The sequence below is a fragment of the Oculina patagonica genome, chromosome 5 (genome assembly GCF_052425735.1).
Source record: "Oculina patagonica isolate OP01 chromosome 5, crgOcupat, whole genome shotgun sequence".
Lineage (NCBI taxonomy): Eukaryota > Metazoa > Cnidaria > Anthozoa > Scleractinia > Oculinidae > Oculina > Oculina patagonica.
In genome coordinates, this window is record NC_135762.1 from 8525759 (window position 1) to 8544314 (window position 18556).

General features: G+C 40.6%; 1 protein-coding gene across 1 annotated transcript in view; it reads left to right on the plus strand.

Annotated features, from left to right (window-relative positions):
* LOC144655349 (sushi, von Willebrand factor type A, EGF and pentraxin domain-containing protein 1-like) overlaps positions 1-18556 on the plus strand; it is a 39658-nt gene that overhangs the window by 4458 nt on the left and 16644 nt on the right. The window contains 13 exon segments of the mRNA XM_078515587.1: positions 708-911; positions 2138-2350; positions 3989-4279; positions 5084-5329; positions 5812-6024; positions 6446-6693; positions 7384-7699; positions 9016-9177; positions 11628-11789; positions 12355-12516; positions 14457-14626; positions 16126-16642; positions 17371-17997. Of these exon segments, the coding sequence (XP_078371713.1) occupies positions 708-911; positions 2138-2350; positions 3989-4279; positions 5084-5329; positions 5812-6024; positions 6446-6693; positions 7384-7699; positions 9016-9177; positions 11628-11789; positions 12355-12516; positions 14457-14626; positions 16126-16642; positions 17371-17997 (3531 nt within the window).

An 18556-nucleotide genomic window follows, 5' to 3' on the forward strand; every position in this document is an offset into this window, starting at 1 on the left:
CTTGCGTCTCTATTCGGTTAGGACTTGCGTGCACTTGCGTTGACTTGCAATGGCTTGCGTTCACTTCGGTCGAGATTAAATTTGCACGCAAGTTTTTCACGGTTTGGCCACCTAAAGTACTGAATTGCAGCGGGCGAAATGACATTTTTTAACAACTTGCGTACACTTGCAATTGCGAGTAAACTTGCGAGTTCGTTTGGCCAACCAACACAAGACTGTACGCAAGGCGAGCTCGCGTTTTCTTGAATTTACTTGCGTTACCGCTTGGCCAGGGCTTAAGTGAAAACAGTGTACCTTAGTTGCAGTAAATTCTATGAAAAATTTTGATTCATTGGACTCTTGGCGCTTATTAGGAGACCGCATTGGGTTCCTCCCCTGAGGGTTAATGAAAAAACTCCTTTAATTGACAGTTGATATACTGTTTAAAACACGAGGCGCAGCCGAGTGTTTTAGACTTGATAAAACACGAACTGCGAATTTATTGGACGGCTTAAAAATCTTCTGATGTAGATCAACTCATTCTTGCACTAATATTTAGATTTGGGGTTATTAATTTTGGCCTAGAAAATTGGACGTAAAGTTTACGTGTCTTTATCAGATATAAAGACACTCATTAAACATTAATTTCTTTTGTATTTTCTTTATGAATTATTAATGAGTTTTTAAATGTTAAATAGGCTAACGTTGTCTATTCATTCCATTATCAGTTATCCGCTGCCCTATACCATCTGTCGACGACGCGGATCCCCCCACTGGCACATGTACCAACCCAGATGGGAGTCCAGCCCTCAACTGGGTGTATCAAACAAACTGCAGCTTTGCATGTAGGACTGGCTACGATCGTGAAGGAAGTGAAAGCATCACGTGTCAGTTGGACAAAACTTGGACTCCTGCTCTTCCAACTTGCGAACGTAAGTATTATAAAAAAAGGGCGGTTTATTTTTATAGCAAATCTCAACTTTTTGAAAATTGCCGCTTAAGTAATTCTTTGTAAGAGAGTCAATTATAGAAATAGTTGAGAAAAACTTTGAAAAAATTTTAATAGAAAACTCAGGGAAACTAGCTGAAGAAATCACCCAACACGACCCAAGGGGTGAGGTAGATGGTGGAATGGGTTAAACTGGAGGGTTGCAATTTGGGCATGGTAATAAAACGGCAATTTTAAGACAATATGGGGCTAGTTGGAAGTGAGATATATTCACTAAAAGTATGGCCTTTTCAATATGACGAAAATGATCGCCTTTTAAAAAATTAGAAGATAGTAAAGTTAAAAGTCCTTGTATTCTCCTGAATCATGGCCGTCACGCCGGGATTTAAAATGTAGTCGACGAAAGATTGTTAATTGGTTGTCCTGCTAAAAATATCGTGTATACAAAATCACCAGCAAATGCTTCCTCCGACACTACCATTGCCAGGAAATGCGATATTATAATAATAACAGCTACAGTCATAATATAAATTGAAAAGGTTTCTTGAGCACCGTGTATTCTTCACTGCAAAGGTACAAAAAGCCCAAATTCTAGAAAGACGAACGGTTTAAAATGGGCTCAGATGAGTAAGCAGTTCAAATGCCATTTAAACAGCAGGGGCTAAAGATCGGTGAAAGGAAAGCGTAACTTATTACTACTAAGGAGAAGGTCCAACTGAAGTGATTTGACGGGCAAAACTTTGGCATTTTAAAAAAGGGCTGCTTTCGGGACATGGTTGCTCACGAGTGTTGGTCACTAGGAGGTTCGAATGTATGTGCATACAAAACAAATTACCTTAAAGATTGATAGAAAATTTTTGTCTAGATAATAAGGTGTACGGGTATGGCTCCTTTGAACTCAAGATATTTGTATGTTAAAACTGAAAAAGAAAACCAACATATCCTAGCACATTTTTGGTTCGAAAGAAGAAAAAACGAGCATCTCTAAAATGTACTGACTTGCGCAATAAGCCCCAACACTGTAATAGGCCATTTTCAAAAATACTTATTTTTTTTTTCCCCTCATTTTTTAATTTTTTTTTTTTTTTAAAATTTTAAATTTTGGAAAAAAAATTTTTTTTTATACTTTCTTGGTCGTCAAATCATTCTTTTCTTTACTGTAGTGACATGAAACATTGCTAAATTTGTCATTGTCATTTATTGTACCAGAGGTGACATGTCCACCGCTACCCAAGGTTGGCGTCGGTATGTACATCCCGTCAACATGCGATAATGGCACCATGCCGTATCCCTCCATCTGCGATCTCAGATGTCCGTCTGGATATCACATAAGTCACCTACCAACAAGTATAGTTTCCGACTCAAGAACATGCTTATTAAATGGCACATGGCAATACAGGGAATCTACTCCAACTTGTAAAGGTACGTACACCTTATGCAAAGTTTATTAACATGTTTTATTATTATTATTATAATCACTTTCCAGTTGTTCTCAAAGTAAGATAGTTCCAATGCTTGTTAAACAAAACAAGACCAGGGTGCAACAAAACATAAATGTGGATTAACCTCTTACTACCAGAATCAAACCTTTAGTCGGTGAACTTGGTTATGACGCGAACCTAAGTCCTGAAGCTATTGGGTGGTACGCTAGCTCGTTTGATCGATCTTTAATGAAAAAAGTCGGGGAAACAATCCAATTCTCAGCGCCATTTTGTCTCAAACATTTGCTGTAAAACTAACATCACGTCACCCCACCACGAGGACAGACTCCAGACACCAGGAGAGAGAGACCGCCCGACGCCTGCCCCCCATCCAGAGAGAAGACCGAGAGCGGGCCGACGCGAGTGACCCGCGCGCGGCCCGACGACAGCAGAAGAGAGGGGGGGGGGCGCGGGGGTGGGAGGGGGGGGGGGGGGGGGAGAGGGGGGGAGGGGGGGGGGGGGGGGGGGGAGGGAGGAGAGAGGGGGGGGGAGGAGAAGAGGACGGTCGACGTCGTTGTTTATTTAGTTTTCCACTGCCGAATGGCTTCAAACAAAAAGTAAGATAGCTGTTGTTTCCTTTGCTAGGTCTAAAAAATGGTTCTGAACGAAAGTTTCTTCCTTCATGTACAGCAGCAATACACATCAACACAACAACAATAAAAATCGATGAAAATGTTTAATTTTTAAAATACGAATATCGCAACAAAAATATCGAGTTCACAACTGAAATATACCAGTACTTACCGGATACTTATACAGCTTTAGTACATCTCCACTAAACTCTCAAGGCAAAAAACAATATCAAGCTTATCACGAACACTTTTCTTTTCTAGACTAACACTTGCGTCAAACGAATTCGTCAAATTCAGGAAAAGACTTTTTTAGCTTATGATCGACAAACTCGACAACTGTTCGACTACAATTGAATCAAACACTTTCAAAGGATATAGTATTCGTTGGAACTCTTAAAATGCCGAGAAACTTGTAGAAAAAGGACAGAGAAGCGAATTAAATCCGACGTACTTCCACTACGGCAAAACCTTCCGACTCACGTTGTCAGATCTACGGCTGGGAGTGACTGACTGACATGCCCAGTATCTTATTTTTTGAGAAAATTACTTCCGGTAGCCGGAATAGCGCCTCGCCGTAGTATATCTTAAATTGCCTAGTATCCTACATGTAGATGTGACCGCAGTCATTGTAACCTTGTCTTTTCCTGTGCTTATTTAATAGATGGCGCGGAGCCCGAGAGCGCGACGGGGGAACCGACGCCGGGGAGCGCGAACGAGACGACGCGCGAGGGCAGGGAGAGACCACACAGAGACGGAAGAGCCGACCGGGGGGAGAGGGACGAGGGTAGACACCCCGGCGGCACCCGAAGCCGAAGCCCGACGAGCGGCCACCCGACGGCCCGCCCGCGGCGACCCCGCGCACCGCCGCCACCCCCCACCGCCCCCCCCACCACCCGGGGCGGACCGACGCCGCCGACGGACGCGGCGAGCGCCGCCGAGAGCGGCCGCGGCCGGGGAGGGGCCCCGGCCGCGGGCGCAGGAGCTCCGCTATTAATTTCTTTTATTAGATAGTCAACCACCGACATTAACTTGTCAGGACGAAACAACAGAAGTGGGCAACGACCCAGGAAAAAATACTTCCACTGTTAGTTGGAATTTTACGTTTACCGACAACTCGCTAAGGGAGAACGAGCCTGGAATAACAGAGGACTCGTTTCAAGTGGTACTGACGATAAACGACATGAATGCGGATACGACTCTTCCTAAGCTGTTAGGGATCGGCACAAACAGAGTGAAGTACATTGTGACAGATGCTGCTGGAAATTCAGCGCCTTGTTCTTTTACTGTTGAAGTAATAGGTAAGTAGAGAAGTCTTCTCTGTTGTCAAAATAATTATTAGGTAAGGAGGCGGGGTAGCGCTTGAACCATTTAATTCTCGGCGCTCGATGATATAATTCTGGTGCACCACTGACACCCCGCCATAATCCAGAACCCCCTTGAGTTTTATATACAAATACACGGAGATGTCGAGGAGAAAGGAGGACCAGAAAAACCTGGACCCGTCGGAGGACAGCCGGAGAGTGACGCGAGGGACGAACGAGGAGAGGCTGCCAGACGGAGAGCGGAGAACACACGCGACCGAAAGAGCCCTTTAAATTAGAAAATTCTACACTATTGTTTTTCATTCGTGTTAGCTCGGCAGCGCTTGGAAGGGTAAACAAGCAGGAAAAAGCGCCGAGGAAAGCGAGGAGCGACCGCGCAAAACCAAAAGGTTCAAAGGGAAGATATGAGACTTCAAATTCTAAATGACAATTTTACTTCAAATTCAAAAGCTAAAAAAGTGAGAAGTGGATCAGCAAGTACAAAACCTCTGTGAATCAACAACAACAACAATAATAATAATAATAGCAAAAACGACATTGAGGTAGAAGGGAAGTGAATAAGAAGTTTCAGCGTGAGAGCCGGCGATACGGTGAAAAAGAGATAAGACTACACAACGAGTATATATATAACACGGCATATTATATTAGGAACAACCATAACTACAACGAATTGAGTAAGGGCTGAAACTTTAATTCATAGAATTTCTATTAAAATATGCACGAGCAACGGATCGATTGATTTTTATGTTATTGTCAAATATATTTATTTGATTTCTATAGATACTGAGCCGCCGACGTGTGGTTTCTGTCCAGCGGACATCACCGTTGCCAACGCTACTGGCCAAGAAATCAGAGTGAACTGGGATAGGCCAGTTTGTACTGACAACTCCGGCAACCCACCCATCGTCAGCTCAAACAGACAGCCTGGTTCACAGTTCATGGTGCCAAGTTCCAGTGAAGTGTTATACACCGTCCGAGATGACGACAATAACGAAAACTTCTGTTCGTTTAGAATTACAATCGAGAGTGAGTATTTGGCCGCTCACGCTGGAATTTTCTCAGCTGCTACCCTTTTGACTTCCCCATTACTGAACTAAAATGCGTGAGATTGGATGAAGAGGGTTAAATTTGCACGAGAGGAAATAGTTCTAATATTTAAATTTCCCCCACGGCTTCCCTATAAGTTTCCACGGGTTACCATGAGGAATTCCTGTAAGGTGCCGAGAGTTCCCCGTGGGTTTTCGGAGAGTTCTTAATGCGTTTCCCATGTTTCCCATGAGTTAACCATGAATCACCCAGACCTTTTAATGACCTTCTAAGTGTTTTCAGTATGACACATAACTCGTACGAGTTTTCCTATGAGTTTCCCGAGAGTTTCCATAATATCACCGTGCGTTTCCATAGAAAGGAAGAACTGCTACGGTTTGCTTCCTTTTCTCGAAGCAGTCAACGTAAGGTACGTTTTCGATGTTACACTTATTTTTAAACTGTGGTATCTTATTTTAAAGAGAAAACCTGTCCACTTTACGCACCCCCAAAGAACGGTGCTTTGACTTGCAACGAGATTGGAGGTGACCGGTTTTGTCAGGTGCAGTGCCAAACGGGTAAAGATTTCGTGTTCAATCCTCCTTTGTATTACTTCTGCTCATCGGGAGAGTGGGAAACCTACGGCTTATCAACACAAAATTGGACTAGAACATTACCATGGCCAGATTGCGCGGGTGAGTAGGGAATCTTTTTCTAAATTATTAATATGGTTATAGAACTTAAGAGCAAGCGAGCGAGCAAACTTTCACTGTTTCTAGTAAAAAAAAATTAACTGTAACTTTGCAAACTGGAACAAGACTAAAAGAACAAAAAAGACCGTATTCGCGCGTTAAAGGAAAAGTTGAGAGCTTCTGCAAACTGTTATACAGTGGGTAGAAAACTATCTCTTTGGTGCCCTTACACTTAAGCAGAGAAGTAATACGTTATAGCTGATTGTTTTTAAGGTGCTGACTAACTTTGCTTTATGTCGATAACGAAGTTTTGTAGTATTATTCACTAAAACATGTGGCGTTATTTAAAATTAGCCACCGCGCGTATGATTACTTGGTTTATGATAACTATTTCTTACGTACCTTCATTTTATTGCCACCGCAGATACTGAAAATCCTAGCTGGATCATGATGTCTAGTATTCCAGGTTTCTTCTATGACGGAGACTGCACGGATCCCAACGTACAAGCTACCATAAAACAGAATTTCCTGGGACTTCTAAAAAATATACAGCTTGTCCCACCGTTTTTCTGCCTCTTTAGACCAACCGAGTGCAATGAAAACACTCTACAAGTACATTGCGGAGAAGTGTCAGCTGTGGAGAGAAGACGAAAGAGACGTTCTGTCAGAGAGGTATGGGACTGGTTAATGTTTATTGACTGACGATGCCGGAGGATTCGGCTTTCAATCAAATAGTAAGGGAAATGGTCAAAACTATTGTACTCAGACAGGACCCACCACTCTGCAAAAAGACAGGTGGTCTCTTCATGTACCCCCTTTCCGCACATTAAAAGATGGTGTCTTGTTTGTATAGCCCCCACTCTATCAGTAGTAGGAACTAAGAAAACAGATTTAAACCTCCTTGTGCCATTTCTCCAGCAAGGCAAGCTTCATGCACACCTAATATGAAAGTCTTAACTCAAATTTTGAAGCCAATAAATTTTGTCCATTTGGCTAATCAGACAGGTGGTATCTTGCATAGCCCCCTCCCCCCCCCCCCCCCCCCCCCCACCCCTACACAAGGTGGGTCCTCGTCGAGTGCACTTGTTATGATCACTTCTCCCTCAAGCAGCACTATAAAGATTTGTGTACTTTTATAAAACACTTCATTATATGCACCCTTAATTTCATCACTGCTCATAAACGCACAAAACGCGCACATTTCCCTCTTATTAGATATATATTCAGGACCGTATTCAGTTTGAAGTTGATGACGGTTAACGTTTTAACAAACGTCTTCATTCTCTTCATTCGTTCAATCCATTCGTTTGTTACCTCTTCTATGCCTTCCTTGCCTGAGTATCCAATCTTTGTGATTTGAAGGTTACAATAAGGTATGATTACATCGACAAAGACACCGGCCTCACCCAAGGAACGAATGACCAGGCAGGCCAGCAAGCGTTCAACAACGCAAAAGCAAACGCGGAACAGTCGAGAACAGAAGTTTACAACAGCCTAAAAGCTATTAACTGGGCAGAATTTCAGGCATCATCAGGACTGGACTTAAAAGGCAAAAATGTCGACAACTTTAACCTCGGCCCGGTTGAAGCTTACTGTTCAGAAAACGGAGCAGTGGTAAGGAAGTGCGAGGCATTTGACGCTGCTTGCAGCAAGGACACGGGGTCTGTCACAAAATGCAGTAAGTGCACAACAATGATGGTGATCACGGGCGTAGCCAGCTTTTAGAAGAGTTGTAGGCCTGGCAAAACGCATTTTGAGGGGTGGGGGGGGGGGGGGGGGGGGGAGTCCACCGGGAAAGGGTTTGAGATCTAGACCCCAAAAAATACTTTCTCCTTCCAACTTTCTGTTGATTCTCTGTGTATTTCGACAGCTCCTAAATTCTCAGAAATCATAACAAGAAATTGAATTGCGCTAATTTTCGCTCGTTCATAAATAAACGCACTTTTCTTTAAATTAACAGCACATGCCGTTGTGTGTTTGCCTGGCTAACCCAGAAGGCTGCACAGTTTGCACTTGCTAGATAAGCCTTGATCTCATCAGGAAATGGGGGTTGCGATATATATATGATGCTAAGACATGTTAAAAATTGTCTTCTATTTCATCATGAAAGTGCATCAGCCTGAATTTTTTTTCTACCGTGCTTTTTAAAAATACGAGTAGGCTGAAAAATTTGTCGGTCCGGGTCTACGGGTCTATAGGCTAGCTACGCCCCTGGTGATAGCTGTGTCTGGGATTTCCCTGGACTCATTTACATGATAAAAAACTATCGACCGGCGCCATTAAAAGTTTGGAAAAAGATGACAGCGAAAATTTCCCCAAAGTAATTAAATATCCTCACAGTCTCATAGTGATAAGTGTATTTCGAAGGAAAACGGCAAATAAGTGCAAATATAGAGGACTAATAAGAAGATTCGAATTATGTGTAATACACCTGATGCGTAATACTACAATATTTGACACTCTAGTACAGCACAGACGAACTGAAAGAAGAGGCGGTATCTGATTTCGAATAGTCTTTCTACATGACGAAACAAGGAAAAGAACATTTTTTGCTGATTTTTTTGCGCGCGCACACTCACACACACACACACACACACAAAAAAAAACCTTAAAGACATGTAAACAAAAAATTTTTAGAGCTAAAATTATCTTACACGGATTTTCTTACAATTAACTGCGGTAGAGAGACAGCTAAAACGGTAGCCTGCGAATACTGCCGCCTCTCATTCCCTCCCGCTGAAACAAGCGAAACGCAAAGAGAGACGTTTCGCACATAGTAGCGGGAGCGAATGAGAGGCGGCTGTATTCGCAGGCTACTAAAAGGGTAACCTTCAGCCAATAACGATCCAGCAAAGTTTCAACGCCGCGCATTTGTATTATTTATGCTTATGAGCAATTGTGGTTTATTGTAGTGTTTTGTTATTACGAACTCAACAGAAGAAGAAAAATATTTATGGGGTAAATAAAGAGCTAAATAATGATTTTTCGTTATAGCGCGCTGTCCTGTAGGGACTTATTACGACAGAAGCGCGGATGACTGTCTGCTGTGCCCAGAGGGTCAGTACAGTCCTAATGAAGGCGCCCTGGCATGTGAACATTGCCCAGAAGGAACATGGACCTTAGGAACAAGACAAGAAAACTTTACAGCCTGCACAGGTAAGTATTTTTCTAGTTCCCGCATGGTTTAGTATGTTTGTTTCATGCTCACTGACTAATTTCATCCTCTCTATGAAATCACAGCAGTCGGTCGTATCTACAAAATATTTAGTCAAATCCCGATAAGTCGAACCCTCAAGGGAAATCAAAAAAGGTTCGAGTTTTCGGTGGTTCAAGTTATCAGGGGTAAAATAAGTTAGAAAATGACGACTTGGAGTTGAATCGAAAAAGGCTCGAGTTAGCGGAAGGTTTGAGTTATTGAGGGTTCGAGTTACCGGGATTCAACTGTTTCGTGTTATTGGTAGAAGTGTAAATATTGTTACGAACGAGAAGAGCTCCCTGTTGGGTCTTCGCAGCCTAATATTACGGACAAATTCATCTATAAGTTTCATCCTGATCAGCGAAGTTCGCTGATCAGGATCCGCTGTTAAACTCTTGGAGAAGTGTACTTCTTTTTACCTGCGCCCTATTAATGTGATTTTAATCAAAGAAATAGCAGACGTTTTCACATGCCCGTCTGCAAAACGAACAGGTTAAAAAACAGATTTTTTAATAGTATTGTAAATAGTCGTTTTTTTCTCTTTTAATTTTTGCTTGTATTTTTAACCTAATTAATTCAACTTTTTTAACTTGTTTTTATGTAAATAGATCATCTTTTAGATATTTTTTAGCGTTTAAGGTTTGTATATTTGTAAAGTTTTATCCAATTCAGCCCTTATGCTGTAATTTTAAAACTTCAATAAAGTATCTATATATCTATCTATACTTTACGATAGGCGCTGAGACGGATTGTACCGGTGTACGTGATTAAGTTGGTTGAATCCTCCTTCTCTAGTTTTGGTCGTATTTGTTTATGTCTACGGTGCGGTTCCTTTGTTCCCTTCTCTAAAACTTGTCTCAGTTTTGCTTTCAAGCTCTCTCAAGCGCTTGGGTGCCTGGTGCTCTGTGAACGGAAAAATACCTTTTCTAAATAACTGTTAGTATAAAAAATAAGGCTGAACCAGTAGATTACAAAAGTATTTGATGTAAACTGGGTTCATTTAACTTTCCTTTGGAATATATATAATTATATTAAAGGATTATTCTCTTTGCGAACTCTTCAGAGTGATAAACACTCAGGGGGCGACAACGCAACAGGTTATCTACTCAACGTTTTTTAGTTCTACTTCCGTTTGGCAACAGGCTGATAGGACAGAGTTTTGGTTAAAAAAAAAGAAAACATCTTAATTTGTCGCGCATTTGTTTTGAGCATTTACCAAAATTAAACTTTAAATTTTACACGGTATTGCCAATGACCGTCTTCCTCTGCAAGTTTGGAATTGAAGTTTCGGTATCTTGCTTTGATGTAAAAGTGGAATTGGTTTAAGTGAAAATGAACAGAAAGTCAAATTTGTTTTCATGTGAAAAATTAAAGCAGGGCCTTCCAGGAAAAAGACTGTTCTGAAACAATCTTTTTAAAGGCTACATTCAAGCTAAGCTTCTATAAATAAATGCATCTAATTAGACATTTTTAGTGTGACTGAATAATATCGCTGTTTATTTTAACGATTTTTAGCGTAAGCCCGTAGGCTGGATTCAAAATGATGAGTAAAAATATACAGCGATACGACGCACTAGGATGTCTAATAAGTCAGATTTTAAATAAAAAATGTTTCCTTTTTTTTTTTTACAAATTTCTGACTTTTCTACCGTTCTAATACTATCGCGCGGTCAGGAACAATAAGTTGACTTCACGGAGCCTGTTACACCAGTTTCATTGTAAAGCACAAATATCTTGAGAATTGTATTCTTTTCGGGCGTTATTTGTACTCAACTAAGCAAAGTTAGATAACAATTAACAGTTATTGGACGAGGTTGAGCAAAATATCGTGATTTGTCAGTGGCGAGCAGATCAATTATTTGCCTCAGCCTTCGGCTTCGGCATATAATTGATCTGCTTGCTGCTGACAAACCACGATATTTTGCTAGAACCGAGTTCAATAATTGTTTTATCATTCGATCACAAAATTTGTTTCGCACAAAGTACCTTCGGGAACTGCGTGGAAACCGCACTATTTCTTGCTGAATTAATGCAGACGAAAGCGTAACTTCGCCTTCGACAACACGAGCGGGTCTTCATCCAATTCTCTTTCTTTCAGATATTGCCGAAATACAAAAAGAGGAAATTCCATTGCCTTCTTTGTAGTTTCGCCTTTTTTTGAGGCCTAGTAGACAAATCCAACCGCTCTTCTTCATCACTGGAAAACAAGCTGCCATTTTTCTCGGAAGTGGACTCAACTACGCATGAGCAGAATATTATTTGTAGCAAAATCACTGTCAGACGCTAATGCGCACGAGCAGACCATTATTTGTAGGCAGTTATTTGCAGGTCACGTGGTGGGCTTTCGGCCAATGAAAAAGGAAGAAAAAATTGCATCGAATGATAATTTATTTCATTTGACTGATTCCAGACGAATGTGGCCCTGGATTGTTCTCTTCAACTGGTATAGCCAAGTGCTTTAATTGTCCCACTGGAAACTACTCTTCAGAGGAACGAAACATAGCTTGCATAAGTTGCCCAGCAGGCACCTCGACTGTTATTAGCGCAGCCAAAGGAATTCAGGATTGTGGAAGTGAGTAAACTTATTTGTCAGCTGTAGGTTTAAGTGTTAATATAATAGATCGGCAATAGAATGAAAACCTTTACATGAGGTGTACAGCCAATTACATCATGCACGGCTAAACTGACGATTCAAATTCAACGGATCAGACTTATAACACCATCGACTGACAACAACTTTTCAGTTGACTCTGAAGATGACTTCCGCTCAGGTTGTCGAAACGTCAGTCACCAACAACAGTTCTTCTCAGAACTACTCTCACCCGGACGATCACACTATACGACCTATTGATACTCCTGGGTTCAAACCATTTACTGTGTTAATATGATATTGGTAACGTGTCCGTAAATGTTAAGCCTTTCGACGTATTAATGTTGTTAACGAAAGGTCCCTTTTTGAATTAAAATTCAATATAGGGGTTACGATAGGTGATAATGATATTAAAACTAACCCGTTGATAAACCAGTTTTACACCTGTTTAAGTAAACGGACCGCTAAAAATTGTTCAATATTTGGCATTTGAAACTGTTAATTCTAGTGAAGGCCTGTTTCTAATTAACATGTGTATATATATTAGTGCAATGTGCCCCCGGAACATATTCAGACAATGGAGTGGAGCCATGCTTGCCTTGTCCTGCCGGTACCTATCAGACGGAGACTGGGCAAACCTCCTGTCTACCTTGTCCGGGACAAGAATCTACACATGGCACTGGGGCAAGCTCTCTAACATTCTGTACAGGTAGGATATGATCATAGTAGTTGTGATTTTCAACACCATATTAATCTAGATTTGGTTATTATAAACCGAGCAGGAGGACCGACTAAGCTCGGTTTATAAGATGTTTATTATATAGCCAAAGATGGAAACCTAAATCCGCTTAATGTAGAGGGTTCGTATTCACTAACTTGCTTGCGAACGGAGACGGAAAATTTGGACAATGGAAGATGATGCTCAAATCACTGTCATTTAAACTTTCAAATTCTCTGGCATCTTTCATTGACTGACAAAATACAGTTGAATCCCGATAAATTGGACCCTCAACAACTCGAACCTCCCGCTAACTCGAACCTTTCTTGATTTCCTTCCAGGTCATTTTCTTACTAATTTTGCCCTCGATAACTCGTACCTTTCTTCGATTTCCCTTGGAGGTTCGAGTTATTGGGATTCAACTGTACTCTTACAGGCGTTTGAGTCGCTTTTATTTAATCGTGTTAAGAGGGTCGGAAAGTGGGGTGTCATGCATGGTTCACAGGAATAAAAATCGAAAATTCACGGTTCACGGAAATTAAAACAGACTTTTCACGAATCAGGCACAATTCAGTGTTTGATTTTATTTTTCACCCATATAGTACTTTCACTTAACTGACGTGTCGACCATTTTAAATTATGGCATACACATGAAATCATTGTTTTTCACGCTCAAAAAATACTAAATTAACAATAATTCACAACTGAATTCCGTAGTCAACACAAAAAGAACAGATAACACTTCATTACTTGCAATTAACTTGACTGACATGCGTTACCGGCTATGTACATTGAATATTTCACGAAAAATGAGCTAATTATATACCTTGTTCACGAATTTCGAGAAATAAATTAGTTATTTCACGAATCACGGTGGTACTTTCGTTCACGGATTACGGGAAATAAATTCTTTCTTTCGATTCACGGAAATTAAAAATAGGCGTTCACGCTTCACGGAAAACCCCCCTTTCCGACCCTCTGTTAAGCGCTTTTTAGCTTCTGGTCTTGCAAAACCTAAAATTTGGTATTTTTAACAGAAACAAGTCGTTGCTGTTTACGTTTGTTTGTAACTTTCTCGCGGCAAATTTGGCAGCTGAATGGGTCAAGATGCGGTCTAAATGGGAAAATCTAGTCCGCGTATTTAGTCAATTAAATTTTCGAATTCGAATTTTGGTATTTTTTTTTCAAAAAAGGGTTAACCTTCTCCTGCATTTTAATAATAAAAAAAATCCTGACGCCCTCCCCCTTTTCCTTAAGGCGACTGACAAAAGCGCGACCCTCCCCTCACTACTACATGCATTTTCCATGCCGTAGAACCTTAAATCATTTCGCTTGTGAACTACGGCAGAATGTTTGAATATGAATATATTTCGGTATTGAATGCGTGTGCGCTGAAACAAAAAATGCCAACATAAACAACCAGTGTAGGAAATTTACGTTTTATAGGGTTGAGCGCAGAACTAAACGACTCAGGATATCAGGCAGCGGATTGTCTAGTACTTCTCAATACGGACGGAAAAGGACACGAGTCCTCCGAGAAAACTATGTGCCATGGCATAATATACGTGTAGAAATGTATCCTAGTACCTATAAGAAATCACCAAAGTAGGTGAAAAGAAAAACTTAATCTGTTAAAGAAAAATGGAAAGCAACATCACAAAAATTCACATTAAAAATTTCTGGAAAAGATGCGTGACCCTCTTCTTGAATTCCCCTTAGATGGCTCACAAAGAGGTATTAACCTCCCCGTTTGGTGCTCGCTTTCACTGATGACCCTCCCCTCTGAGGTCCCAGCCCTCCCCTCCCAAGAAAATACGTACCTTCCCTGTTTTGTCATTTTATGTCCTTGAAAAATACAGACCAGCTCTAGCTCTTCTGCTACGTTTCTTCTTGTTCTTACACTGATGGTGAAATGCAACTTTTAACTGCAGAGGTGGACACATGTGTGTCGAGTCCATGCATTAACGGCGGAACATGTGTGAACACGAAGGAATCTTACCGATGTGACTGCCCACCTGGATACAACGGACAGAACTGCGAGAACGAGATTAATGAATGTCTCTCGTCACCGTGTTATGAGTCGTCCACTTGTGTCAACAAGGTATTTTGGTAACAAACTACATATACAGTCGATACTGTGATCTGCAAATTAACTGATTAGTAAAATAGCTGATTAGTAAAATAGCTGATTCGTTATTTTACTGAGTGAACACCGATTCTTCTTAAAGATGAATTCCAGTCCGTGCTGCGCAATCTCCGCTTACAATGTTTATGCGAGTCTCACACGAAGGAATGTTTACTAGCAAAGTTAAAAATTCTGTGACAAACTTACCGTAGGAGAACCTCGAAGCTATTTCAAACCGACGTTTCAGCTCATCGGAAATTCTTAAACGAAACGCACCGTAATGGCGGACTAAAACTCTTCATGTATGCTATTACCGAAGTGTAACGTTTTAACGAATTCAAAACAAAAACGAAAACAAATCCCGAGTCTGCGCAGTACGGACCGGAAATCAGCTTTAATATTTGCTAATCAATTTTATAGCTAAAATCAAATAATACGATGATTTTATTTCTTTTAAGTGAGTGTACAAAAGAAGAAAACGCCATTTTATCGTAGGTTTCTTTAAATGTAGAGACACAGAAAATGCAAACGTGGCATAGATTCGACAAAAAAAAAAATCAAAAATAAATATTTTAAGTTGAGTCGCACGCGCGTTTGCCACACAATTTTCTTTAACTTAAAAATCATGTCTGCTTATCCCATATTTCAGTTTATGCTGATCATTGATAGTTACTGCCAATAGCAGTTTCCTTCGTTATTGCGTCAACCACTAAGACAGCCAGCTAAGAAGACCTTTAAATTTAAGAAATAAAAAATAACATACAAATTTCTTTATACATGGTTACTACGTTAAATGAGCAACTAAGACATGGAAACCTTCCTTCCATAAAACAAAGTTATAAGAGTGACTTAAATGAAAATAAACGAGAAAGCTAAAGACTAAATTAAAGCTGTACAGCTAATTAAATGTTTAAATGTATTGGAGTTTCATGTAAGATAACCATTTAAAGTTTGTGTTTTGTTGTAGAAGAAATCATGAATCATCTACCGAGTTATAGGATGTACTTGTTGGGTTTGTTTTGCACTCAAGTAGCTTTTACTAGGGGCATCAAGCGACCCTCCTGCTCCTCTAATGCTTGGCAATGCTCCATGTGCTTCCATAACTCGATGGACGCCCCTTGCACGTTAACCATTTCTTCACTTAATTTAACATGCATGATGCGCATAACTGTGGAATCTGTATAAAGCAGCTACTTAGCCATTCCACGAGGGTAACATCTTAATACAGTTTAAACTATATTCAAGGCTAAATTTTACAATTCATTCAAGTTTCTGAACCACGTCGTGGTCTATGTCTGTTAACATTCTTCTAATAAGAAGAATTCTTCTAATAAGAATTCTTCTAATAAGAATTCTTCTAATAAGAATTCTTCTAATAAGAAGAATTTGTTAGTTACACTAACAAACTATAGCCAACGACTTTTTTTTATGATGAGTTTATATTCAATGCCGAGGAAAACGTTTATTCTTTATAGGTGAATGCCTTCAAATGTCTTTGCAACGCCGAATATACTGGAAATGAGTGCGAACTTCCTTACAGCCTCTGCAACCAACGTACTCCATGTGTCAATGAGGGAAAATGCATCGATAAAGCTGGCACATTTGCCTGTCAGTGTACTCAGGGGTATAGTGGAACGTTCTGCGATCTGAACACAAACGAATGCGCTTCAAACCCTTGCCAAAATAACGGTGTATGCATCAGCGGCTTGGATTCCTACTCTTGCAAGTGTCAGGCAGGATACACCGGCGTGAATTGCCAATTCAATATTGATGACTGTGCAGCCAAACCGTGCCAAAATGGGGGTACCTGTGTGGACGGTCTAAAGTCGTACAGTTGCCAGTGCCCAGCAGGTTATTCTGGTGTCAACTGTGAGCATGTAATCGACCACTGTGTGGGACAGCCGTGTTATAACGGTGGCACATGCGTGAATACGCCAACCGGTTACAAGTGCACGTGTGTGCCTTCATTTCACGGATCGAGCTGCAATGAAGGTACGTACTAGTTTAATTTCATTAAAGGGACACTGCACGGAGGTACCAAAATTGACAAATAGGTCTTCTCGTACATGAAATGCATCTTGTACATCAAGTTACAGATATAAAGTAAAATGTTGTTGAAGGAAGAAGGCAGCTATAATAATTTTAGGTGTTTTTCCAGTCCACAAGGACAAAATTTGAAAAAAATCAGTCTGACTTTTCAAGCTGAGATCTAAAGTCACTAAAGACATCACAATAATATCACTTTTTATCGCTTCAGTTCACTTATTGCATGGTGAATTTTAGCAAAATTGGACCATTACTCATTGTTTCCATATGTCTTCTGGCTCTTGAATTTTGGAAACTATGGCCCATTTATCGGTCACCTAACTCCGGTTTCCATCAATAAAGCGAGCATATGTAAGTAACAGAAGACGGTAACGTGTTGTTGGAGACGATTTCTTTTTTTAGTCAATAGATGATATAGATCGCCACTCTCGTGGCCAAATTATTCCATCTTGGTTATCTCACTTTTAATCTGGGTTGTGTTCCGATAAACAACTAGCGGCTAACAATTAAAAGATCTCGTAAGCATCTACATAAATAGCATCATTGCAAGTTAACAAGCATCTTAAGTACTTCAAGTGTTGTTAAGAAACAAATCGATCATCTTACATTCTCACATTGATGCCACTCTTCTAATAACTGTTTTTAAGTATGTATGTACATTCATGTTTTTACAGAGCTTTCGTCCAACTACGATCTGTCTCTTCAAGTCAGAGAGGTCAAGTCATATTCCAAGATTAAAAAGCCAATTCCAGACCTAACCGCATTAACCATCGCTTTTTGGATGCGTACCAGCGACGATAGCCCCGGAACAGTGATATCCTACGCAACAAAAGTTGGCAATAAAGTGCAGGACAACGCATTAACCTTACAAGACTACGCTGGTTTTAATTTATTTATAAACAACATAACCGTCTACACGGGATTGAAAGTAAATGACGGCCAGTGGCATCACGTGGCAGTCACGTGGGAGAGCGCGGGAGGGACATGGAATTCGTACAAAGACGGCGTGAAAATCAAAAGCTCTGCTGAGGCTTTCCAAAAAGGTGAAGTTGTTACCAGCGGTGGCGTGTTAATCCTTGGCCAAGAGCAAGACGAAATAGGAGGTGGATTTAACACTGAAGAAAACTTTATGGGCGATGTAAGTCAGATGAACATATTTGACTACACCCTGTCGGCGAACGATATTTATAATCTGGCATACAGTTGTGATCATGTGAAAGGAAATGTTGCGGCCTGGGGCGACTTTAGAGAGCAGCTGTTTGGAGAATATCACGTGACTGACAAATCTTACGCCTGTGACTGTAAGTGTTTGATTGATGCGTTTCATAAATTATATTTATGGAGGTATATGGAGTAGTTGACCCTTGACCTATTTTAAAACTAGTACTCATTCATAATTCATCAGGGTAAACTGAAGCGAATGAAATCGTGACTGTGACGGTGTACGGATATGTGTTTTATTAGTTAGCATAGATGTTTATGATATTTGAGTTATCTCCCCAGTTGTAGTCTCGATTGAGAAGATAAGTCAAACAATCGAGGCAGTGATTCATCACATTTCTAAACACGTTAGCGGGGGCGGGGGGCGCGGGGGGAACGAGATGCACGTTTGAATTTTCCATATTCATGAAAGTATAAGAAAGTTGTCGTATGACTTGAAGAATTGTTAGATGTATTTCAGCAGCTATCTGCCTTCATAATTATGTCTCCTTACGTCAACAATTAAGCCGGTGACCATTTGTAACTGGGTAGACAGAGGTACTATGATCTTACCTAAAAACACGACGCAAGGCTTTGATGTAAGAAACAAAATATCAATTTGTTTTCGATCTTTATCAATCTCTGTTTAATCCCTTTCAG